The 26,479-nt window shown below is 48.4% G+C and overlaps 2 protein-coding genes and 1 long non-coding RNA gene across 4 annotated transcripts in view; 2 read left to right on the top strand and 1 right to left on the bottom strand.

The window, feature by feature from the left end:
- The window catches only part of LOC139268399 (di-N-acetylchitobiase-like), a 49,376-nt gene extending 24,474 nt beyond the window's left edge, over positions 1 to 24,902 (bottom strand). The window contains exons 1-4 of one of the 2 annotated variants that reach the window (XM_070886493.1): positions 24,775 to 24,902; positions 8,149 to 8,357; positions 5,341 to 5,512; positions 4,593 to 4,690 (exon numbers count right to left, since the gene is read on the bottom strand). In XM_070886493.1, coding sequence (XP_070742594.1) covers positions 4,593 to 4,690; positions 5,341 to 5,512; positions 8,149 to 8,307 — 429 coding nt within the window. In that variant the 5' untranslated portion in view covers positions 8,308 to 8,357; positions 24,775 to 24,902. Of the gene's footprint in view, positions 1 to 4,592; positions 4,691 to 5,340; positions 5,513 to 8,148; positions 8,358 to 15,468; positions 15,588 to 24,774 lie in introns of those variants that run through there. The other variant, XM_070886492.1, reaches the window with a different exon arrangement.
- LOC139268400 (uncharacterized) overlaps positions 1 to 26,479 on the top strand; it is a 234,522-nt gene that overhangs the window by 93,285 nt on the left and 114,758 nt on the right. The window lies entirely within an intron of this gene.
- Positions 25,160 to 26,479, top strand: part of LOC139269273 (di-N-acetylchitobiase-like) — a 76,062-nt gene continuing 74,742 nt past the window's right edge. The window contains exon 1 of the mRNA XM_070888360.1: positions 25,160 to 25,263. Coding sequence (XP_070744461.1) covers positions 25,219 to 25,263 — 45 coding nt within the window. The 5' untranslated portion in view covers positions 25,160 to 25,218. The remainder of the gene's footprint in view (positions 25,264 to 26,479) is intronic.

Consider the following 26,479-nt stretch of genomic DNA (forward strand, 5'->3'; position numbering starts at 1 on the left):
TCATAAGTCAACCCCCTCTTCCTCGAAATCAACCTAATGAACCTTCTCTGAACTGCCTCCAAAGCAAGTATATCCTTTTGTAAATATGGAAAACATAACTGCACACAGTGGCCTCCAGGTGTGGCCTCACCAATACCTAATGTAGCTGTAGCAAGACTTCCCTGCTTTTATACTCCATCCCCTTTGCAATAAAAGCCAAGATACCATTGGCCTTCCTGATCACTTGCTGTACTTGTATACTATTCTTTTGTGTTTCATTCACATGTACCTCCAGGTCCCGCTGTACTGCGGCACTTTGCAATCTTTCTCCATTTAAGTAATAACTTCCTCTGTGAAGGCAATAGAGCAGGGCAGCAGTGGGGGAAATGATAACCAAAGTGTGACAGGAAGGGACAGAATGTATAAAAATCAGAGTGTATCAGAAAGTGTGGTAAAATCATAGAATCATAGTAACACAGAAATTTACAGCACGGAAGGAGGCCATTTTGGTGCATCGAGTCTGTGCCGGCCAACCAAGAGCTCTCCAGCCTAATCCCACTTTCCAGCTCTTGGTTCGTAGCCCTGTAGGTTACGGCACTTTAAGTGCACATCCAAGAATGTTTTAAATTTGGTGAGGGTTCCTGTCTCTACCACCCTTTCAGGCAGTTCCAGACCACCACTACCCTCTGGGTGAAGAAATTTCCGCTCATATCTTCCCAAAACCTCCCCCCAATTACAGGCAACTCTCGATTATCCGTACACAGATCCAACGGAGAACCCGCTTCAACGGCACACGTCCGACCACACGCCCGACCCAGCCGGATTTGTTTTTCCACTGAAGTCTGATACTGCCCGTTTTATTGACCATCCCCCCCCGCAACCCCCCCCCACAACCCCCCCCAACCCCCCTCCCCACCTCCCATTCCCCCCGCACCCAAGTTGAATTTTATTGACTTGTGTTTATCTCATCTCTGCACATCTGAAACCGTGTGCTTATCGGGGATATTTTAACTCTTGGCCAGAGTGTAAGTCAGACAATGCGTGGTCGAACGGCTGTTACACATCTCTCCCGATTTTCGGACACCAGAAGCGATCCTGTTTGCACTCTCGCCAAAAGTTTAAATAAAATGCATTGTAATATTAAAGGAATATTTCTTAATAGTAGTCAACGGGACAGGAATGGGGCCGTTGCTGTTTCTGTTGTGTTGCTAAATAAACATGCATGGCTCGGGTGGGGAGCCTGCATGCTGGCACCGTCCGGCTTGTCTGTGCTCTTTCTCCGCCGATCGATGATGGTCTCACTTTTTCATAAAATGCATTTACAGAGACACACATCTATACAAGTTGATAACACCAGTCATAACATGTTGGTTGTGCAGAAAGGAAATAAGAAAGAAAAAAGATTGCAGGAAGCAAGCAAGACTGATAGAAAATGTACTCTATTGTTCTCGTCCGAGCGGCAAAATCGTTCACCCGGAATAGCCCGATCCCCAAGGGCCCCGGATAATCGAGAGTTGCCTGTAATTTAAACCTATACCACTTGGCTGTTGACCCTCTGCCAAGGGAAACAGGTCCTTCCTATCCACTCTATCCAGGCCTCTCATAATTTTATATGCCTCAATCAGGCCTCCCCTTAACACCCTTTCCAAAGAAAGCAGACCCTGCATCTCCAATCTTTCCTCTTGGCCAAAAAGACAAAATGAAAAGCTTTTTATCTGAATGCACGCAGCATTCATAAAAAGATAGATGAGTTAACGGCGCAAGTAAATGTAAATGGGTATGATTTGATAGCCATTACAGAGACAAGGTTGCAAGGTGACCAAGGCTGGGAACTGAATATTCAGGTGTATTTGACAATTCAGAAGGATAGACTGAAAGGAAAAGGAGATGGGGTAGCTCCATTAATAAAGGATGAGTTCAGTGCAGTAGAGATAAATTATATTGGCTCAGAAGATCAAGATATAGAATCAGTTTGGGTGGAGATAAGAAATAATAAGGGGAAGAAGTCACTCGTGGGGGTAGTCTATAGACACCCTAACAGTAGCTACATTGTTGGATGGAGTATAATTCAAGAAATAATGGAGGCTTGTAAGAAAGGTATGGCAATAATCATGGATAATTTTAATCTTCACATTGATTGGACAAATCAAATTGAGGAAGAGTTCACAGAGTTTACCCGGGATAGCTTCCTTGAACAATACCTTGCGGAACCAACCAGGGAGCAGGCTATCTTAGATCTGGTACTGTGTAACGAGGCAGGATTAATAAGTGGTCTCCTAGTAAAGGATCCTCTAGGAAAGAGTAATCATATCATGGTTGAATTTCAAATTCAGTTGGAGGATGAGAAAGTCAGATCTCAAACCAGTGTCGTAAATAAAGGTGATTAGAAAGGTATGAAAGCAGAGTTGCCTAACGTGGACTGGGAAAATAGATTAAAATGTAAGACATTTATAAGTAGTGGCAGATAATTAAGGAGATATTTCATAACTCTCAACAAAAATATATTCCAGTGAGAAGGAAAGACTTTACCAGAAGGGAGAACCATCCATAGCTTATTAAGGAAGTAAAGGATGGTATTAAATTGACAACAATGGCATACAAAGTTGTCAAGATTAGTGGGAGGCCAGAGGATTGGGAATTTTGAAAAAAACAGCAAAGGACGACTTAAAAAGTAATAAAGAGAGGGAAGATAGATTATGAGAGTAAATAGCAAGAAATATAAAAACAGAAAATAAGTCCCCCGCAGCTTTCGACCTGAATCACATTCTTCCCCCATCCCCACTGTGCTCTCCGTGCTATTTAACCTCCCCGTCCCCGAATTCCTGAACTCCTCTCACCATTGAGGTCCTGATCTCATCTCCCCGCCAAATTTCAGAACCCACTTCCTTCGCTCCAATCCTCTCTCCTCCCCTTAAATCCTCTACCCTCTCTCTCTCTCCCTCTCTCTCTCCCACTCTACCATTCTCTCTCCCCTCTCTCTCTCTTCCTCTCTCTCTCTCTACACCCGTCTCTCTTCCCTCTCTCTCTACATCCCTCTCTCTCTTCACTCCCCTCTCCCTGACTCCCCTTCTCTCTTCCCCTCACTCTCCCTCCCTCTCTCCCTTCCCCACTCTCTCCATCTGTCCCTCTCTATCTCTCCCCCTCTCTCTCTCCCCATCTCCTTCTCCCTATCTTTCCCCTCTCTCACTCCCTTTTGCCCTATCACTCTTCGCTCCCCCCTCTCGCTCTCTCTTTCTCCCTCTCTCCCTCTCCCTCTCTCTCTTCCACCGACATCCCCCCATCCTGCCCCTGTTATGTATGTAAACATTACCAATGTGTAAGACTTGCCACCAGGGGGCGCACCTCTAGGAGACCCAAGTTGCTGGCACTGTGTTAGCCAAGGAGGGGAATAGAGTGTTTGTTGTCAAACTTTTGAATGGACAAAATTGCAGTTCACTGACAACCAAGAACAGTTTAAAGAGGACATTACCAGCAATGATCCAAACACACACCCAACCAGCAATCGACCTTGTGGTCAACCACGAGGATGAACCCACCATGCCCGACAGTCCAATCAGAGCAGCCACACCGCAGTGCAGCAATGATCTGACCGACTCACCCATGCCAGGACTTCAACTCAGGTGATCAACCCAGGAGTGCAGAGCCCCGGATCGCCTCAGCTTGTAAATAACTTGTATCTTAGACTTTGGGGGGGTAATGATGTTATATATGTAAACATTACCACTGTGTAAGACTTGCCACCAGGGGGCGCACCTGTGGGAGACCCAATGGCCATCTGCACACTCGGGAAAAGTAGGTATAAAAGGCAGTCTACCATACTGCTTTCTCATTCTGGAGTTACATTAAAGAGACCAAGGTCACAACAGTTTGAGCGTACAATATGCAGTCTTGTGGAGTTATTCTGAACATAACAGCCCCCAACAGATCCAATGACCTTCTCCTTCTCTCTCACTTCCCCTCTCTCTCTCTCTCTCTCTCTGTCTTTCAGCCGCTGCCCCCACCTTGCTCCTGGCCACCAACGGATACAGCGACCTTCTCCTTGAGGAGTGAAGTAAAAAACGGCCCACAGTGCAGGCCGCAACTATTGGGTACTGTGCCTTCGCGGTTTCGGTTAACAGCGTGCATGTACAGAAGGGGATTGAGTGCACATTAGGATACAGCGAGCATGCACAGAAGGCCACAAAGATGTTCGTCAGATACTCCTGGTGACTGAATATAGCAGATTAAGGGCTGATCTAATTGATGAGTTTAACATGATCAAAGGAGTTGATTGGTTAGATAGAGAGAAAGTAATTGCACTGGAGGGTGAAGTCGTGAACAATGCACTTAGGGGCGGCTTCAATGGAATACAATATTAAATAACATGGATAAGGTAAGCCCAGAGACTAAGCCAATGAATGTAAATGGAAATTGGTGAAAAGTAAACATGGAACAGAAATTAAAAACCTTTTGTTAAAAAAGAGTTTTTGAAATAGTCTACAAAGTAAACTAACAGAGACAAAAACACAATTAGATGTCCTGCTCAGACTATTAATGTACCAGATGGATGAGTTCCAGGTGAATTGATTCTACTCCCATTTCTTGTGCAATGCAAACTGGCCATTTTGCCTTACCTCAAACAAGTGCTTGCAAGTATAGTCATAACCAGACCATGCAAGTCCCAACACGAGCTTTCTGGATTCAATACCCAGATTGATATAAGTGGACAGACCTAAATGGGCAAAAAACAACAATGAGGTTCTTGAGATTAGCATTGATATAGGGCAGGTAGACCCTGAACCTGAACATCTTATTGGATCTGTTGGGGGCTGTTATGTTCAGAGGAAGAACATTCTTGCTATTGAGGGAGTGCAGCGAAGGTTCACCAGACTGATTCCCGGGATGGTGGGACTGACCTATCAAGAAAGACTGGGTCAACTGGGCTTGTATTCACTGGAGTTCAGAAGAATGAGAGGGGATCTCATAGAAACGTTTAAAATTCTGATGGGTTTAGACAGGTTAGATGCAGGAAGAATGTTCCCAATGTTGGGGAAGTCCAGAACCAGGGCTCACAGTCTAAGGATAACGGGTAAGCCATTTAGGACCGAGATGAGGAGAAACTTCTTCACCCAGAGAGTGGTGAACCTGTGGAATTCTCTGCCACAGAAAGTTGTTGAGGCCAATTCACTAAATATATTCAAAAGGGAGTTAGATGAAGTCCTTACTACTAGGGGGATCAAGGGGTATGGCGAGAAAGCAGGAAGGGGATTCTGAAGTTGCATGTTCAGCCATGAACTCATTGAATGGCGGTGCAGGCTAGAAGGGCCGAATGGCCTACTCCTGCACCTATTTTCTATGTTTCTATGTTTCTATTGTACATACCTGATACAACCTGGTGATAAGGAGCATTTGACATTGCAAAACACTCATTCATCGTTTGATCATGCATATTATAGGATCTCACAAACAAAAAGTCACAATGTTTTCCAATTGTAGCAAAGTCATAGCATTGGCCCTCTATGCAGTTTGGAGCCCAAGGCACAGTAAATGTGATCTAAGGGCCAAAGAATAACACAAAGAAGTTAATTAGTTGCACTTTAGATTAACAAAATATTAATCATGTTGAATACCTCATCGTTCCCCCAACTCCTTCCTCCAATTTTTCTGTCAATTTTCTCTCTTCCTCTCCTAAATGCGGCAAGTTGTGAGCAAATTACAATCGCAAAACTACCGGCCACGCTCCAATACCTGATCAAAGTGATGTCAGAAATTGTGAATTGGAAGAAATAACTTGAGACCAAGATGTCCCTTCAGACTGGTCTCAGAATGAAGGATTCAATCCCTGCTACAATAGCCAAGCGACTTGAACAGCGTGAACATCAATAATTGATAACAGGCAGCTCCAAACATCTGAAGGCCAAGAATGGCATGTCTGACTCCAACCTTGGGAGGATGTGAAGAGGAGGGTTACACCCAAGAGTTGAGACAAAGAACCCGACATATCATAGGTTAAATGGTCCTGTCCGTATCCTACACCAGGTCCATCCCTAAAAAGAATATTAAAGAAAGACCCAGTGTAGTGTAGGAGAGGCGTGAGTTCGGGGCCCAGGAGAGACAAGGTGCCCAGGGGCAGCACGGGCCAGCCCGCACTGCGATATGTGTGCGTACTAGGTCCGTGCAGCAGAGCTGGTCTCCAGTCATCTTGGGTAATCCTTGCCACTGGACCAAGACCTCTGTCAAGCCCATGTGGTGGCTGGGGTGCAATGGCCACCCCACATTAAAAAAATCCACGCACAGGCATCTTCCACCCTTCAACATGTAGTTCGGGACCTGGAATATTAGGTCCTTCATTGAAACACCTGTGAACTCATCCCTTTTTGGCGTGGAAGCAAGTCATCCTCGCTTCGAGGGACGGCCTATGAAGATTTATCCTGTCCTTCAGTATTGTTCCAATAATTTTCCCACCACTGAGGTTAGGCTGACTGGCCTGCAATTACTTGGCCTGTCCCTTTCTCCCTTCTTAAACATAGGTACCACATTAGCAGTCCTCCCGTCCTCTGTCACCACACCTGAAGCCGGGAGAAGGATTGGAAAACGATCGTCAAAGCCTCTGCAATTTGTTCTTTGGAGACCATCCGATCAGCTGCCTCTGCCACTTCCCTTCCTTCCCCTGACCCACCGGGCCAAATTTCCTCTGAGGTTCCCCCCTGCCCTAGCCCTGAAGTCACATCTCTCCCCAGTTTCTCTCTGATAGCCCCTCTTGACCCCTCCATGCTCATATTGTACATGAGCCCCACTTCCTGCTCCTTTGACCCTATTCCCACTAAACTGCTGATCACCCAACTTCCCTTTCCTCTCCAAATTCCTTAAACGTGTTGTCGCCTCCAAAACCTTGTTTGAATCCCTTCAATCTGGTTACTCCCCCGCCACAGGACCGAAATGGCTCACATCAAAGTCATAAATGACATCCTTTGTGACTGTGACAAAGGCAAACTATCCCTCCTCATCCTTCTCGACCTGTCTGCAGCCTGTGACACGGTTGACCATTCCACCCTCCTCCAATGCCTCTCTGTCACCGTCCAGCTGGGTGGGACATTCGCCTGGTTCCATTTTATCTATCTAATCATAGTCAGAAAATCACCTGCAATGGTTTCTCTTCCCACTCCCACATCGTTTCCTCTGGTGTCCCCCAAGGATCTATCCTTGACCTTCCTATTTCTCATTTATAAGCTGCCCCTCGGCGACATCTTCCGAAAACACGCCATCAGTTTCCACATGTACGCTGATTACACCCAGCTCTACCTGACCACCACCTCTCTCGACCCTTCCATGGTCTGTAAATTGTCAGACTGCTTGTGCGACATCCAGTACTGGATGAGAAGAAATGTTCTGCAGTTAAATATTGGTAAGAACTAAGCCATTGTCTTTGGTCCCTGCTGCAAACTACGTTCCCTAGCCACCGACTCCATCCCTCTCCCTAGCATGTGTCCGAGGCTGAACCAGAATGTTCACAACCTAGGTGTCATATTTGATCCTGAACTGAGCTTCCGGCCACATATCCACAGCATAACTTCAATCGCCTATTTCCACCTCCGTAACATCGCTTATCTCCGCCCCTGCCTCAGCTCATCTGCTGCTGTAACCCTCATCCATGCCTTTGTTACCTCTAGACTTGATTACTCCAAGGCACTCCTGGATGGCCTCCCACATTCTACCCTACGTAAACTAGAGGTCATCAAAAACGCGGCAGCCCGTATCCTAAGTCGCACCAAGTCCCACTCACCCATCACCCCTGTGCTCGCTGACCTAAATTGTCCCCCGGTTAAGCAATGCCTTGATTTCAAAATTCTCATCCTTGTTTACTATTCCCTCCATGTCCTCATCCCTCCCTATCTCTGCAATCTTCTTCAGGCACACCCCCCCGAGATGTCTGTGCTCCTCAAATTCAGCCCTCTTGAGCAACCCTGATTATAATCCAAGCTAACCTCTCCCCCTCTCTCCTCTCTTTCCTCCTTCAGAACGCTCCTTAAAACCTAACTCTTTGACCAAGCTTTTGGTCATCTGCTGTAATTTCTTCTTACGTGGCTTGGTGTCAAATTTTTTTTTTTTTTTTATAACACTCCTGTGAAGTACCTTGGGATATTTTACTACGTTAAAGACGCTATATAAATACAAGTTGTTGTTGTTTACCTGAGATCCAGGTATTTCACGGTGGAAGATTTGTGCGGTATCGCGAATCAGCTCAATTAGTCCGGTATGATACATTGATTGATCTGATAAACTTTGCTGGTAATTCAAAGAGATTCCATCCATAAATTGCCTTTTTGCCACCTGTATTTGTTCATTCATCCAAGCTGCTCGCTTTGAAGGGCTGCGTAAAAGCGGTTGTGTTATATGTCCTAATGAAGAAAGAAGAAACAACTGACATCTTTACAGCATCATTTGTAGAACATCGAGCCCAAGGCATTTTACAGGACAGAAGTGCAACAGTAGTAAGTAGGAGAGGAAGATTTAGCTGGAACTTGCATTTACATAGTGCCTTTCACATCCTCAGGATGTCCTTAAGTGACTCAGAGCCAAATAATTATGTTTGAAGTGAAATCACTGTTGTATAAGCAGATGTGGTCGCTAATTTGTACCCAATTAATGACCCATAAATAGGAAATGAACACAAAAGGTAATTCTAAAGTCTTTTATAGGCATATAAATAGTAAACTGATAGTAAGAGGAGGGGTGGGGGCATTTAGGGATCCAAAAGGAGACCTACGCATGGAGGCAGAAGGTATGGCTGAGTTACTAAATGAATACAGTGCATCTGTCCAAGGAACAAGATGCTGCCATAGACATAATGAAAGAGGGGGTAAAAGAGATAATGAATGGGATATAAATTGATTAAGATGAGGTACTAGAAAGGCTAGCTGTACTTAAAGTAAATAAGTCACCAGGATGGGATGGGATGGATGCTAGAACACTGAGGGAAGTGAAGGAAGAAATCGCAGAGGTATTAGTCATAATCTTCCAACCCTCCTTAGAAATTGGGTTGGAGCTCCAGGACTGGAGAATTGCAAATGATACACCCTTGTTCAAAAAAGGGTGTAATGATAAAGCCAGCAACTATAGGGCAGTCAGTTTAACCTTGATACTGGGGAAGATTTGAGAAACAATAATCAGAGACAAAATTAACAGTCACTTGGACAAGTGTTGCTTAATTAAGTAAAGCCTGCGTGGATTTGTTGAAAACAAATTATGTTTACCCAACTTGATCGAGTTTTTTTGATGAGGGCATTGCTGATCAGGCCAACATCCCCAGCATCGAAGCACTGACCACACTCGACCAGCTCCAATGGGCGGGCCACATTGTTCGCATGCCTGACACAAGATTCCCAAAGCAAGCACTTTACCCCGAACTCCGACACGGCAAGTGAGCCCAAGATGGGCAGAGGAAACATTTCAAGGACATATTCAAAGCCTCCTTGATAAAATGCAACATCCCCAACGACATTTGGGAGTCCCTGGCCAAAGGCCACCCTTGGTGGAGGAGGTGCATCCAGGAGGACGCTGTGTGCCTCGAGTCTCATCACCGAGAGCATGCAGAAAACAGGCACAGGCAGCGGAAGGAGCGTGCGACAAACCAGCCTCCCCACCCACCCTTTCCTTCAACCTGTGACAGAAACTGTGGTTCCCATATTGGACTGTTCAGTCACCTAAGAACTCACTTTTAGAGTGGAATCAAGTCTTCCTTGCTTTCGAGGGACTGCCTATGATGATGCTGTTGATGTGGTGTACACAGATTTCTAAAAAGCGTGTGACAAAGTGCCACATAATAGGCTTGCCAGCAAAGTTGAAACCCATGGAATAAAAGGGAAGTGGCAGCATGGATATGAAATTGGCTAAGAGTCAGGAAACAGAGAGTAGTGGTGAACATTTGTTTAGCGAACTGGACGTTAAGGTATACAGAGGTGTTCCCTAGGCGTCGGTTCTAGGACCACTGCTTTTTTTAATATATATTAATGACTTGAATGTGGGTATACGGGGCACAATTCCAAAATTTGAAGGTGTTACAAAACTTGGAAGAATAGTGAATAGTGTGGAAACTAAAGATAGACTTCAAGATGACATAGGCAGGCTGGTGGAATGGACGGACACGTGTCAGATGAAATTTAAAGCAGAAAAGTATGAAGTGATTCATTTTTGTCACAAGAATGAGGAGAGGAAATATAAACTAAATGGTACAATCCTAAAGGGGGTGCATGAACAGAGAGATCTAGGGTTATATATGCATAATTTGTTGAAGGTTGAAAAGGCAGTTAGAAAAGCTTACAGGACACTGAGCTTGCTGAATAGAGGCATAGAGTACAAAAGCGTGGAGATTATGATCTACCTGTATAAATCACTGGTTCGGCCCCAACTTAAGTATTGTGTCCAATTCTGGGTAACATACTTTAGGAAGGATGTGAAGGCCTTAGAGAGGGTGCAGAAAAGATTTATGAGAATAATTCCAGGAATGAGGGACTCCAGTTACGTGGATAGACTGGAGAAACTGGAGCTGTTCTCCTTTGAGCAGAGAAGATTGAGAGGAGATTTATTAAAGATGTTCAAAATCATGAGAGGTCTAGACTGAGTAGATACAGAGAAACTGTTCCCATTGGCAGAAGGGTCGAGAACCAGAGAACACAGATTTTAGGTGATTGGCAAAATAATCAAAAGCGACATAGCTGAGGTGATCTTGCAGAGAGCCGGCATGGGGTCGACGGGCTGAATGGCCTTTCATGTTGTAATCATTCTATGATTCTATGATACTATCAAATGGCCAGATAATGTTGGTTGAGGAATAAATGTTGCCAATGACACCACGAGAACTGACCATTATCCTTCGAATTGTGACAATGGGGTATTTTACATTCACCTGAATAGGCAAGTGGAGCCTTTGTTTAATGTATCATCTGAAACACAGCAGCTCTGGAAATGCAGCCCTCTCTCAGTACTGCCCAAATGTGTCAAGTCCTGAAGAACAGCAAAACCTCCTGAGCCAAAGGAGAGAGAGAGAGTGCTACCACGGAGCCAGGCAGACACTTGAGGGAAGTAACCAAAAGCACAGTCAATGAGCTAGGTTTTAAGGGGGCTTGCGAAGATAGAGAAATACCAAGGCACAGAGTTTCAGATAGCGTTGAAGTCAATAACAGCTGAAGTCTCTGCCATTGATGGTGCACGAGGAGAAATCTCAGTCGGCCAGAGACAGTAGAGTGTAACGTGTGTGCTGGGCCAAGGCTCGGGACACAATTGGGGAGGGCTTTCATTTAACTGCATCCTAATTTCAGAATACGTGGCATACTGCTGCAGTGCCAGGGAATAAATGTACCAACTATCTATTTATAAGACTTTAACATCCACGTATGTCCTTTCAGCTTTCTATTCAAAGTTCTGTGTCAACGATTTACCAATTTACCAATTTACCAATTCTAATGTGTTCAAATCTAGTAATGCCTGTCCTGTCATCTTATTAACAGGACTTTGCACATAATCCTAGAATTAGAGAAGTTCATGCCAGAGAAGGAGGCCATTTGGCCCATCATGTCTGTGCCTGCCGAAAAAGACCAGCTCTTGGCCCATAGCCTTGTAGGTTTTGGCACTTCAAGTGAATATCTAAGTACTTTGTAAATGTGATGAAGGTTTCTGCCTCTACCATCCTTTCAGGCAGTGAGTTCCAGACCCCCACCACTCTCTGGCTGAAGACGTTTCTCTTCAATTCCCCTCTAATTGTTCTACCAATTAATTTAAATCTATGCTCCCTGGTTATTGATCTCTCTGCTAAGGGAAATAGGCCCTTCCCACGCACTCTATCTCGAGCCCTCAAGCGATGACAGCGTCAGCTTCAGAGGATACATACCGGGCGGCCTGCCGCTAGCGGGGCACGAGTTAAAAGGGAGGTGGTGGGTGGGTCAATTAAAATTATCCAATTGTCTTGTGCAGCCCTTTGCCACTTTGGACGTGGGTCCACACCGTGATTGGTCATTCAGGCACTCTGTTTGAGTGCCGGGCTATTGGCGTGGGGCTCCTGCAACCCGGTGGTCAAGGTAGGACTATTCTTTTACTGCAGACTTTGCAGCTTTGGTCCTTCTCTTTACTTTAGAGATGAGCCCCACCTACACGGCAGAGCTATGCGGCCCAGTGCATGTGCCCCAATACTGCCCCAAAAAGCAAGTGGAGTGCTGGATTTAATGCTCCACTTCCTTTCGGGGCCGGTAACCCCTATTTAGAGAGCGGGTTGGGACTTCTGTGCCCGCTGCAAAATATCCCGCCGAGCGAGTGTTCCGGCGCCAAACGGGGCGGTAATCAATTTTTAGCCCTTGATCTACCAATATCTCGTTGTGGTTTTTTCAGTGATAAAATTAGTTACCTATCAGGAGAACTCGAACGTCATTTGCATGAGCGCGACACAAAATCTCAGGGTCATACGTTCTCACGGGTATAATAGTCGTGACCTTAGACCAGTCATAATGCTTCCAATCCTTTCCACCAATATCAAAGACAACAACCTAGTACAAAAATAAAGCTGTCAACCGCTGTTTAAAAATATAGATTTTCCCAATCAATATAACGGTCTCCAGGCTATGTGACCAGGGAGGGCTGGTGAACACATCTATCCTGCAGGTTATATTGGTGGTGCTCTTGTTGCTGTCACACTGCCCACTTAGTAACATTACTCTGGAGTAAATGCTAACCTCATCAGCTACATCAGTTACATAGTCATTTGCCACCAATGTTTTGTTTTCAAAGATCAGATAAGTTATATGCAGTTTAATCATGGCCAGGGTCACACTTTACATTGACTGATTAAGTCAAATCCCATTTTTATTACATGGGATTCCAGAATTTTTAACAGGTGTTTTGGGGTCAAGATTCTGTGCAAACCGCAAACCTTAACCATGGCATTAGGCAGTAAGAGGGAGATCATGTCATTTAAGACACTTCACGTTAAAAAAAAGCACATTTTATTGATGTTGCACATGCGAAAATATCTTTACACTGCTCAATAGATTGTCCTATTTTATACAGGCTGCAACTATACCAACATTAACATTTTAACATACGAATTATAATATGATACTCTGCATTTCCACCATATTCTAGCTTGACCCTTGCACTGTTCCACGAGCTTCACCAGTTCCCGATCCCAACCCACACCCCTCAGCCTTTTCCGGATACTTGGCCAGCGATCCCTCTCCCCCGTGACATAGGCTGGAGCTTGACCGGTGCCATCTCTTTCTCTGCCCCAATCCAGCCCGTGCACCCAAGCCCAGCACGTGTATGTTGTATCCAGCCCGTGACTGCCATCCAGCTCAGCACAGTTCAGCCTGAGACCCTCAACCCAGCCCAGCCCAAACCCACGAACCCAGCCCAGTCCAAACCCACCAACCCAGCCCAGCCCGAACCCACGAACCCAGCCCAGCCCAAACCCACCAACCCAGCCCAGCCCAAACCCACCAACCCAGCCCAGCCCAAACCCACCAACCCAGCCCAGCCCGAGCTCACCAACCCAGCCCAGCCCAAACCCACCAACCCAGCCCAGCCCGAGCTCACCAACCCAGCCCAGTCCAAACCCACCAACCCAGCCCAGCCCAAACCCACCAAACCAGCCCAGCCCGAGCTCACCAACCCAGCCCAGTCCAAACCCACCAACCCAGCCCAGCCCAAACCCACCAACCCAGCCCAGCCCGAACCCACCAACCCAGCACAGCCCGAGCCCCACCAAACCCACCAACCCAGCCCAGCCCAAACCCACCAACCCAACCCAGCCCAAACCCACCAACCCAGCCCAGCCCAAACCCACCAACCCAGCCCAGCCCAAACCCACCAACCCAGCACAGCCCGAGCCCCATCAAACACCAACCCAGCCCAGCCCAAACCCACCAACACAGCCCAGCCCGAGCTCACCAACCCAGCCCAGCCCAAACCCACCAACCCAGCCCAGCCCAAACCCACCAACCCAGCCCAGCCCAAACCCACCAACCCAGCCCAGCCCGTGACCATCAACCCAGCCCAGCCCAAACCCACCAACCCAGCCCAGCCCGAGCTCACCAACCCAGCCCAGCCCAAACCCACCAACCCAGCCCAGCCCGAGCTCACCAACCCAGCCCAGTCCAAACCCACCAACCCAGCCCAGCCCAAACCCACCAAACCAGCCCAGCCCGAGCTCACCAACCCAGCCCAGTCCAAACCCACCAACCCAGCCCAGCCCAAACCCACCAACCCAGCCCAGCCCGAACCCACCAACCCAGCACAGCCCGAGCCCCACCAAACCCACCAACCCAGCCCAGCCCAAACCCACCAACCCAACCCAGCCCAAACCCACCAACCCAGCCCAGCCCAAACCCACCAACCCAGCCCAGCCCAAACCCACCAACCCAGCACAGCCCGAGCCCCATCAAACACCAACCCAGCCCAGCCCAAACCCACCAACACAGCCCAGCCCGAGCTCACCAACCCAGCCCAGCCCAAACCCACCAACCCAGCCCAGCCCAAACCCACCAACCCAGCCCAGCCCGTGACCATCAACCCAGCCCAGCCCAAACCCACCAACCCAGCCCAGCCCAAACCCACCAACCCAGCCCAGTCCAAACCCACCAACCCAGCCCAGCCCAAACCCACCAACCCAGCCCAGCCCAAACCCACCAACCCAGCACAGCCCGAGCCCCACCAAACCCAGCCCAGTCCAAACCCACCAACCCAGCCCAGCCCGAGACCACCAACCCAGCCCAGTCCAAACCCACCAACCCAGCCCAGCCCGAGCTCACCAATCCAGCCCAGCCCAAACCCACCAACCCAGCCCAGCCCAAACACACCAACCCAGCCCAGCCCAAACCCACCAACCCAGCCCAGCCCGAGCTCACCCAGCCCAGCCCGAACCTGTCAGCCTCAGCCCAAACCAGCCATGCCCCCAACCTAACCCAGCCAAGTCCGAGTGTCTCCACCCAGCCACACCCTGCCCGAGTCCCCCAAACCAAACTAACCCACTAATGCCCCCAACTCAACCCAGTGCAGCCTGTGTCCCCCAACACAACTCATCCCAAGCCCCCCGAAACAAACTAACCCAATGCCCCCCAACCTAACCCCTCCCAGCCCGACCCATCCAACTCAACCTAATGAAGCCTGAACCCCCAACCCAACTCAACCCAGCCCAAGCCCCCCAAACAAACCCAACCAGTGCCCTCCATCATAACGCAGCACAGCCCGAGTCCCCAGTACAACCCAGCCTGAGCCCCCCATCTCGGTCCCCGAGGGGGAAAGTGCTAGAGGGTGAAGAATGATCCCCGACCCCGGAAAGAACAACCTAAAGAGGAGGATCTCTCAGATCTTCCACAACAGTGCGGGTGAGAGGAACAAAATGAAGAAAGGAAGGAGCTCACATCCCAATGTCCATTCCAAGGGCTGCTGCTCAATACACTTCAACAGACAACTTAAAGTAAAATAACTTTTACACGAGGGAATTTAATGGCCCTCGACACCCACCTCGACTTGGTGCTGAATGTGTGCGGCCACGGGTTGGCACAGAGAGGGATTCGAGCATTGACACTCGATACTGGTGTTGGATTCACCGGCGACCCACAGCGTGGCCAGGGCCAGAACCTGCGCCAATGCCAAACTCGAGTGCATCCTCTCTGCCAGAGATGAAAATTCATCAGTCACTGTGCGACAATGTATTTATACTGACCGGCATGTGACTGATGACACCTCCTGGATCTCTATCTCTTGGTATGTGTGGTAATAGTGAACTGTTGGCGCAAGCTTCATACTGTCAAATGTAACTTTGTTGGAACGTTCTCTTCTCTCCCTCCCTACCTCTCTTGGGCAAGATTCATCCCTGAACCCGTCTCCCCCACTTCCTCCTTAACATAGAAACATAGAAACAAAGAAATCTACAGTGCAGAAGGAGGCCATTTCGGCCCATCGTCTCTGCACCGGCCAACAAAGAGCCACATGGCTCTCGGTCAGCAGCCCTGAAGGTTACATATAAACCTATGAACAATGAACAACAGTGGAAAGGTAACCACTGCCCAAACAGTCCGCCCCACACAACTGCGACACCCCTTGCCCCGAAACATTCTGTACAGCACCCCAACCGGAGCCATGTGATCTCCTGGGAGAGGCAAGACCCAGATAATAACCCAGGCCAATTGGGGAAAAAAAATCTGGGAAGATTCCTCTCTGACCTATCCAGGCGATCAAAACTAGTCCAGGAAATCACATTGGACATATTCGATTCTCTGCAGTACTTACCATCGTATCTGCGCCAGCCAACAAGAGTTTCTCCAGTCTAATCCCATTTACCTGCTCTAGTTCTGTAACCCTTCAGGTTACGGCACTTCAAGTGCCCATCCAAGCACCTTTTAAATGTGGTGAGGGTTTCTGCATCCATCACCCTTCCAGGCAGTGAGTTTCAGATCCCCACAACACTCTGCTTGAAGAAGTCTCCCCTCAGATCCCCTCTGAACCTTCCACCAACCACCTTAAAACTATGCCCCCTCGTAATTTTCCCCTCCACAAAGGGAAATAGGCCCATGCTATCCACTCCAACATTAATCCCTGAACCTGTCTCCACCCACTTCCTCCTTAACATTGAGAAACCTTCATTCCTGAACCGATGTCCCTCACTTTCTCCCTAATATGGGCAAAATTCATTCCTGAAACTCTCTCCATTCCCTCCTCTTTCCTCCTTAACTTTAACACTATTCAACCCTGCACCTCTATCCCCCATCCCCTCATCCTCCCTGCCTTGACCAATATTCATCGCTGAACCCCTATCCTGCACTTATTGTGTGTCTTTATCAACATTTATCTCTGAATCTCTCTCCTATAGGATTGCAAAATTCGTGGAAACCCCTCAGTGTTTGGACTCATTGAAAAGGAAATTCGATTTGGGACTATCAATCAGAAAGTTTGGGATCCTAAAATGCTTATGGAAAAAATCTACGAGTTTTAACCAAGTTTGGGATTTTTAAAAGGTGAATGTTGGGTCTGCAAGAAAAGGGGTGGGGTCAATCTTTAAAAGGCCAGTTTGGACATTGGAGCTAATCAAATTGTCTGGGAACTGTTTACCCCAGTAACCTGCCCCGAGAAGACATTTACATTTTATAACCGACCACGGTAGAAACATTATCCACCCCACCCAGAGGACCCAAATGTCACATACTTATTCCAACACCTTTCAACAGGCATCGAAATATCTGGCTCAGGCCAGACTTCCGGAAGCAAGAAAAAACGGTGCTATCACAATGGACAAGATCTCACCAACTCAGGAAAGTCTATCAATGCCAGAATAAAACTAAATCAAGTTTCAGTTAGCTGGGCTGCAAAACTTAAAAAAGAACAAAGGTTGATTTGGGGCACAGATAAGGAAGTCTCTCAAAGTATAATTAAGGCCTGTTTTTACAGCCAGGGAAACACTTTGCTTCTACACCAACTTCGTATGCTTCAGACCTGACAGACTTCAAGATCAGCACACCAGCGTTGTTAACCTGGTGCTTCAGAACATCAACCAAGACAGCATTGCAAACGACCAGGACACCAAACACGCCGCGGCAGCAAGAGGCTCACGGAACAACCACCAAGATATTACCAGCAACCAAATTGGTAATATTGAGCCACCGCGACCAACGGTTTCCAAACCGAAGTCAACTCGACAAAAACCTGAAGATTCGCAAACTACTCTACAAGCTATCCCTGAGCTACCAACGGGTAAAACATTACCTAAAAGAACTTTAATACCTACTGCTGAAGGAAGAAAGTGGGTACTTACCCCATAAATCCAATACGTGCCCTACCGCATCAGCGGACACCACCCAACTGAGGAACACGCAGCAAGAAGTCCTCTCCTACGTTCAGGGTATGGCAAGCAGAATCAACAAAATCTAACGCACCCCGAAACCGCGACCCATTACCGACTGTCAAGGAAGGATTGGTGAGCATAGTCCCTGAAGCTCCAGAGCCTAACCTAGTTAGATAGGGGAATTGGGAGGTGGGAGGTCTTGTACTGCGGTGTATTCCCTTGTGTTTGAATAAGGGATTCCCCATTAGAGTGATAAGTTTTCCCTCCTTTAAAGTGATAAGTTTTCTCAGTTTTAATAAAAGGTGTATTCATTCTTCTTGAATAAAAACCATACATTTCTTTGTACAAAGCAGTTGTCTGCTGTACTTTATCACACCCTGATTAATAAATCCAGGCTCAAAAACCAGAGAGTGGGAGCAACTCACAACCGCTCTGGGTCAGGGAAGGTAAACTGATGCCCCACACCATCCCCTACACTCCCACCTTCCTCTCTGTTGGGACCAACATTTATCTTCGAATCTTTACCACACTTCCTTCATGTTTTGTTCAACTGTCACCCTCAAACCTCTCTTCCCACTATTTCCATGTCTTTTTTTTCATTCGTTCCTGGGATGTGGGCGTGTTGACAAGGCCAGTATTTATTGCCCATCCCTAATTGCCCTTGAGAAGGTGGTGGTGAGCCACCTTCCTGAACCACTGCTTTCCACATGGTAATGGTAGTCCCATAGTGCTGTTCGAGAGGGAATTCCAGGAATTTGATGGAGGGAAGTTCATTGATGAAGCAGCTGAAGATGAGTGGGCCTCGGACACTGCCCTGAGGAACACCTGCAGTGGTGTCCTGGGGCTGAGATGATTGGCCTCTGCCAACCACATCCATCTTCCTTTGTGCTAGGTATGGCTCCAGCCAGTGGAGAGCCGTTCCCCTGACTCCCATGCTGCTTCCATTGTTTAGCATACATGTAGTCCTGTGTTGCAGCTTCCCCTGGTTGGCAGCTCATTTTTCAGTATCCTGATGCTGCTCCTGGTCTGCTCTTTTAAACTTCTCATTGAATCATGGTTACATAGAAACATAGAAACATAGAAAATAGGTGCAGGAGTAGGCCATTCGGCCCTTTGAGCCTGCACCGCCATTCAATAAGATCATGGCTGATCATTCTCTCAGTACCCCTTTCCTGCTTTCTCTCCGTACCGCTTGATCCCTTTAGCCGTAAGGGCCACATTTAACTCCCTCTTGAATACATCCAATGAACTGGCATCAACGCCTGGCTTGATGATAATGGTAGAGTGAGGGATATGCTGGGCCATGAGGTTATAAATTGTGGTAGAATAAAATTCTCCTGCTGCTGATGGCCCACAGCTCCTCACGGATGCCCGGCTTTGAGCTGCTAGATCCATTCTGAATCTCTCCCATTTAGCACGCTGGTAGTGCTGCACAACACGATGGAGGATGCCCTCAGTGTGAAGATAGACCTTCGGCTCTACAAAGACTGTGCGGTGGTCACAGTTACCAATACTGTCATGGACAGATGCATCTGCAACAGGTAGATTGGTGAGAATGAGGCCAGATCAGTTTTTCCCTCATGTTGCGTACATTCTGTGCCCTTGCTACCCTCAGTGCTTCTTTCAAGTGGTGTTCAACACGAAGGAATACTGATTCAGCAGCTGAGGGAGGGAGATAGGTGATAACCAGCATGAGGTTTACTTGCTCATGCTTGACCTGAAGCCATGAAACTTCATGGCGTCAATGTTGAGCACTCCCAGAGCCACTCCCTCCCAACTGTAGACCACTAGGATGACACATTTGGTGGCTCTCTCCTGCCGGTGGGACAGGACAGGACAGTGATGGTGATGGAGGAGTCGGGGACATTGGCAAAAAGGCATGATTCTGTTGGTATGACTATATCAGGCTTTTGCCTGACTAGTGTGTAGGACTACCTCTCCCAATTTTAGTGCAAGTCCCCAGATGTTAGTGTGGAGGACTTTGCAGGGTCGACTGGGCTGGGTGTAACATTGTCTTGTCCGATGCCGGTGCCGAGGTTGGTGCCAAGTGGTCCATCCGGTTTTAATCTTATTATTGTTTGTTGTAGCTGTTTATTACAACTGAGTAACTTGCTCGACCATTTTAGAGGGCAGTAAGAGTCAACCACATTGCTGTGGGTCTGGAGTCACATATCGTGCAGACCAGGTAAGGGCAGCAGATTTCCTTCCCCAAAGGACCAGATGGATTTTAAAGAAAACCCGGTACTTTAATGGTCATCATAACTGATACTAGCCTTTTATTGCCAATTTATTTAATTAACTGAAATTAAATTCCACAGATGCCGTGGTGGGATTTGAACTCATGTCTTCAGATTAGTTTGCCCACATAATGATGGTGACTGCACTCCAAGACGTTGAGCATAAAATTGCAAACCTCTTTTTACCCCGGGGCGGGCGGCAGAAACGCCACCCTCGGAATTGCACCCATTATTGTGGGGGCTATAGTGGCTTTGTGCTGAACCTCCCGATCAGCCTCGGGTCGGGGTGTACACGGTGATGATGCCATTGCTGTGAGCACCGACCCCTTATCGTCCCGGGCTGACCGCTTTGAGCCCCGTGGGGGAAATTGGTCTGCGGGACGCGAGGCTGGCGTGGGGCAATGCCAACACCAGCTTTGTGGGGCGCGATGCTGCCGTACAGGAGCCGCCGGGTCGTTACTTGAAGGGGAAGGCCTTTGTGCCACGGCCGCCATGTTTTACAGTCGGCCCAACAATGGCGGCCGGTCTGCCATCATGAAGCCCGCCACCCCCTCTTAGGGGCCGGGCCGCTGTCCCAGCCTAAAACTTCTCCGGTGGTGCCCACCAAAGGGGCTGCAGTGTTAACAACGGCCCTCCCCTGTAAATGAAGGGGAGGGGTGTTGTGTCGTGTCAGCACTACGCGGAAAGGCCATGTAGCATTGATGTCATCAGCGTGGTGCAGAGCTGCAAGCCCTGTTACTGCCCCGGGAGGGCCTTGGAAACGATGCAGAATGCCTCAGACAACACTCCACCTCGTCTCTGAGGTGATTCATTGTGGTGTGCTGCAGGCTGCACAACTTGGCTATAATGAAAGTGCAGGCATTGGCAGTGGGGATTGCAACCCCATCTCAGGAGATGGACAAAGAGGAAGAGGAGCCTGCCAAGGTCCCGAATGGCCAACCAGATGAGGAGGAGGAACAGCAGCCACAGAGGAGGCACTGTGGCAATGCTGCCGCTGCAAGAGCGTCTCATAATGCATCGTTTCTCTTCAATGGAGGAAGCTGACAGATGCAGCTAATATTGACCGTGCTGTGCACTATGATAATGGCTCAGTGAAATTCCACATTGATAGACAAGAGGGGAATGCAAATGGTCAAATTAATATTTTAATAACTTCGTCAAAAGTTTTGCCTCAAACAGCACACCAAACAAACCCTCACCAGCAACTAATAAAAAAAATGTAACAAATGCTCCTTGAAACAGCATAACACACAATCAACTTGAGCAATATGTGTTCAAACGCCCCTGCCATTTGTAATTCCACACCAGCTTCAATGTGCCATATTAGGACCAGACCCATACACCAATAGCAGGCATCAAACAACAGCAACAATATATTTACAATGATATTTACAGGATGAAGACATCTGTCCAGGGTGGCCAAAATCTTTATTTCCCACCCTTTCCTTAACCCCTCCTCCCACGCCTACTGCTCCTCCTTAATGGGGCTGCAGTGCCTGCAGCAAGACTGCTTTAAGGCTGCTGTGTCTGTAAGGCAGACACTACAGACGGCCTAGCAGGATGCCCTGGACCAGCTCTGAGACCGTAAGGGCCTGCAGCGGACTGCACTGCCTCAGTATCGGTGGCAGCAGTCTTGGATGGCTGGGGTATAGACCGCGGCAGGTGCAAAGGTGGAGTGGCAGTGGTGGGAGCCGGAATGCTGTCATCCTGAGCAAGGACAGCACCTTCCATTTCCAGCAGAGCCTCAGCATCCGGAGCTAGATTGCTGGCCTGCTTCGGCACCATCACTTCCCCAGAGAGGATGGCCGCAGTTGGTGTTTGCATGGCATCAATCTGAGACTGACCCACAGAACACAGAGTCTGAAACGCTGCAGTCTGAGAGTTGATGCCAGTAACCAGTGACCGCATCAGATCACGAAGGCCTTGTGTGGCTTCGGCCTGTGATGCGATAGCTACTGCCATGCCACGCGGCATCACCTCTGGGATTCCACTGTCGCTCGTTGTGCCCATCTCCCTCTGGAGCCGGTCAAGGATGGGCTCGATAGGCTGCTGGGAGGCTCGGCCAATGCTTGAGGCGGCCTCCTCCAACCTCAGAGCAAGTGCATCCATGCTCTGCGGGATGCTTTCCAATGCACCCCTGGCGCTGTGTGTTGCTGCAGACCACTCAGGCCAGGAGCCTCAGGCTCTTCAAAGCCCAATAATGGCGTGTCTTCCACCGAGGTGGTGTCCCCACTTGGTGCAGCTGATGGAGGGTCACACTCTGTCGCAAAATTTTTGCCCCCTTCCTCCTCGTCTCCCCCACTATTCGATGTGGAGGGCTCACGGTGAGGCTGCTGTGCTTCTGGCTCATCATCTGTAAGCACAAAGCAACAGAATTGTGGTTAGCAGCAGGTGAGGGGCAGGAAGGGAAGAAAGAGCTGGCATTGGACATTTATATGTAAAGGGAGTAGGGCATTTGGTCTCAAGGGTAAAGGGCCTCACATAAAACACAAAGGGCATTAACATACTTCCAGGGGGCTCGGCTTCACCAACCACTACTGCACCAACTGGTGTGCCCACGAGGGCGGACACTTGCTCCTACACCTCTGTGAGGTCCTCGATGTCAGGCTCCCCTCCTCCGGTGCACCTCTGCTCGTGCTGGTTGTGTGTCAGTTTCGACTGCAATAACAAACACAAGAAGGTGTGAGTGAGTGTGCAGCTCATCGTGTGCCACATGTGCCTACCTTCGTTGAATAGTGGCTACTATGTGGAAGTGTGCAGATCTCCATTTGAATGTGTGTGGCTGTGCAGAGTGGCTGGATGAACGGTGGGATTAGGTGATTACCACCTAAGATGAAGGATAAGGCTGAAGTGTTGTGAACGCATATCAAGAGTGAAATGGTAGTGTGAATCGGAGTCAGGCTGAGTAGGGAATACAAAGGTCAGCGACGATTGGATGGCCAGGCCATGGCTGATGAACTGAGCCTGAACTTTAATGGTGTCTTCACCAATGAAGACCATCGCCTCGGTACACATCGTGCAGGAGCAGGTACTGCAAAGTCTTGACATTGTGTGAGACAGTGAGCTTCACATTAAGGCAGTGCAACGTGAATAGAAAGGATACTCACCCTGACTGCCCTAGTGAGGTTGTTGAACTTCTTGTGACATTGTGTCACAGTTCTGGCGACTGTGTTCCTGGCAGAGACGTGCTGGGCCACCTCCCTCCATCGCCTCCTAAAGACTCTAGGAGCGGGCCTCTTTCCACTGGAAGGTTGCAGCAGAATCCACCGCCTCTCCACTCCCTCCACGAATGCCTCGACGACCGTGGGCGAGATGCGGTGGTCACGCTGGCGACCAGCTTCCTCCTCCATTTTCCCACTCTGAGCAAACGGAGAAGTTGGAACTGCGCATGCGCATACTTATCTTACCACGTCTTTAAGAATTGACTGTCCACAGGATGTATAGCGGCTTTCGCAGCATTTGCATTCGCTCTGGAAATTTATTGTTGAGATTTTCAGTTCCACCACCGTTAGAGAATTGTGCAATGACTGATTTAACGCTCCCTTTCCCGCTTGGGGCGCTGAAACCTATTTTTGCAGCAGGCGGAGCAAACTTTCAGGGGGAGCTATAGTTACTGTCCCAACAGGATTAACCCTTCAAAATGGGGGTACCGAATTACTAACCCAATTCCCCGATATCAGTGTTAAATTTACTTTACATCTCATTTCTCAGGCTGCAATGATGCTGGAGCTCCCAGTCTCTGCCGTGTGTGATACAGAGTGGGCACCCCAAAGTTATACTGAGGTCAGTGGCGAATGAATACTGTGCATGTCTGGATGGATGCTGGTGCAGAGCTACACTTTCTACCAGCTATTATTTAATGACAATGAGGGAGAGAATGGGAGCACCTGACTTCACCTAACAATAAAAACATTTCAGAGCAAGTTTGTATAGTTCTCGGGGATTTTAAAATAATGTTTTGCTTCAGGCGGAAATGATAGTGCAGTCGGTACGATCTCAAGCTGGTGCGGAACAGCCTCCAGGACTGGGGAAGAGGGGAACACACAGTGTCTCACGTTACTTGTCTTTAGTACCATTGCCAGTTAGATTGCTGGCCTGACATCTGAGTTATACGGCTACTTCTGTGAGACTCCTACCACAAGGAGTAGTTGAGGCCAATAACAGATTAATTTAAGGGGAAGCTAGATAAGGGCATGAAGGAGAAAGAATAGATGAATATGATGATAGGGTTAGATGAAGATGGGTGGGTTGAGGCTCATGTGGAACATAGATAGTGACATGGACCCGATGGGCCGATCGGCCTCTTTCTGTGCCGTACATTCGAAGCATGTAATATCTTGTTGATCTGTACTTGAAAATGTTTCACATTGATGCAAAAAGGCATTAGATACTGAATGAAAAGTGTACTGGTATATTCTGTATCTAGCATAATGAATGAAATGTTTGTGAAAAGCTTCAGTGACGGCAGCAGATAAGAGTATGAATTACTTCGACCTTGAGCCACATGCATAAGTTCTTCTCTCCCATCCCCTTCACTCCCTTACTGACATTGTCAACCATCCAACCAATAAAGAACAGTGCTCCACTGACCCTGACAGAACAGAAATGAAATATACTTAACAATTATGGTACAGATGCAGAACACAGAGATTCAAGCTCCATGGGTGTAAGATACTCTCGTCGTGATTAAAGTCTTTGGTTTCTTTTTACTGAATAAAATGGTTAAAACATTATGGGCAGGAAATTCCAAACCTTAGCGGCAGCGGATATCACTAACGGTGCGCTCGAGCATTATCGCCGTTGGAAAGCCCCGGCGCTGGCGCTAACTATATCGGTGCACCGGTCCCGAGCGAGTAAGGGAAGGTGCTGAAAGGGCACTTCTGCTCCCGTCGGGCAATAACCAGAGTAGGATGTCGGGGAAAACTTCGGGAGGGAACATCGGATCCGATCCATGTCAATGGTCGGTGAAAGGGCTTGTGGAGCTGAACAGGGCAGTACTGAGCATGTGTGGCCGTGCCTTGGCTGGAAGGAGTGACAGCAGTAAAGCGGCAGACTGATTTCCAACTGATAAATACACAGGTCAGCCTCTGACAACGAAGGTGTGTCCAGCGGTACAGGAACCAGGCGGGTCGCACACCGGGATGCATAGCACGAGTCCCGGAAACCTCTGGAGGCGGACCTGTTAAAACCGTGGGGATGGAGCCTGCTGTCTGCGGGTGGAAAAGTCACCTTGCCTCGGTGGTTAGTTTTCCGTTGTGTGATCGGCGCTATTGGGGCGGTCTGGTCGGATGCGTTTTGCTCCAGAGTCCCGTGTCCGAATTCATCCGGGGATGGCTCATAGGAAAGCAAGGGAAGGTGAAATGGTGAATGAAAAAAATACTGGAAGAATAGGAAACCATTAACCAGAGACCAAGTCCAAAAGGGGAAATGATTAACTAAAGAATGTGGAAATAATTAACCAAAATTTGCAAAGTGCTTGCAGAGACTAAGTCTAAACGTGGCAAATACATGTCCGAAATTAATTTATTAATAACCAGTGACCACATTTACAACAAACATATTAATGATTCACCCTTGTGCAATGGCTCGTTACTGTGCCTTTGCCTGCTCTAGTGCTCCTACAAAGTGTTGGCCCAGTAGCTGCAGCACGGCTGGTGGACCGCTGCTGAGTGTCCGTGCGGGGGACTTCAGATGACCTTGCAGGACACCCTCGACCGACTCTGGGCCAGGAAGGTCCGGCTGCAGACTGCACCATCTCAGCAGGGGCGGCAGCAGTCTGGGGTAGCTGGATGATAGACAGTGACAGGGGCAATGGTGGTGTGGCTGTGGTGTAAGCAGAAATGCTACCATCCTGAGAGAGGACAGCAACTTCCTGTTCCACTGACCCACTGCCATTCCCCCGCGGCAGCACCTCAGCATCCCTAGCAATCTGTTGGAGCACAGATTGATGGCCTGCTGAGACGCCGAGAAAGCCCCGGTTGACGGTGGTAGACCCAGCCATGATGGCAGCAGTCAGAGCTTGCGTGACATCAAGTTAAGACTGCATGAGAGCAGTCTGAGATTGGATGCCACCAAGCATAGACTGCATTACAGCACTAATATTTGCGTCGCTTCCGCCTGTGCTGCACTGGAAGCTGCCAGATCGCCCATCACACGCGGCATCATGTCTGGATCACCACGGACTCACTGGGAGTCTACCATCCTTTGCAGATTGGAAGTGATTGGCTCCATAGTGTGCTCAGAGTCTTCTGCAATGTTGGAGGTGGACTCCTCCACACTCCTGGTCATTACCGAGAGGCTGTCATGCACCCATGCCATTGGATCTATTATCGCCGTGTGCATGCCCATCACACTTCTTGTAAATGCCTCAATATGGGGGTCCTCATCTGTGTCCTGTGTAGCACAACTCACACATGAACCCGCCCTCCGGGGAGTTGGCTCCCGAGCTATCCTTTGC

The sequence above is a fragment of the Pristiophorus japonicus genome, chromosome 8, assembly GCF_044704955.1.
Source record: "Pristiophorus japonicus isolate sPriJap1 chromosome 8, sPriJap1.hap1, whole genome shotgun sequence".
In the NCBI taxonomy this organism is placed as follows: Eukaryota; Metazoa; Chordata; class Chondrichthyes; family Pristiophoridae; genus Pristiophorus; species Pristiophorus japonicus.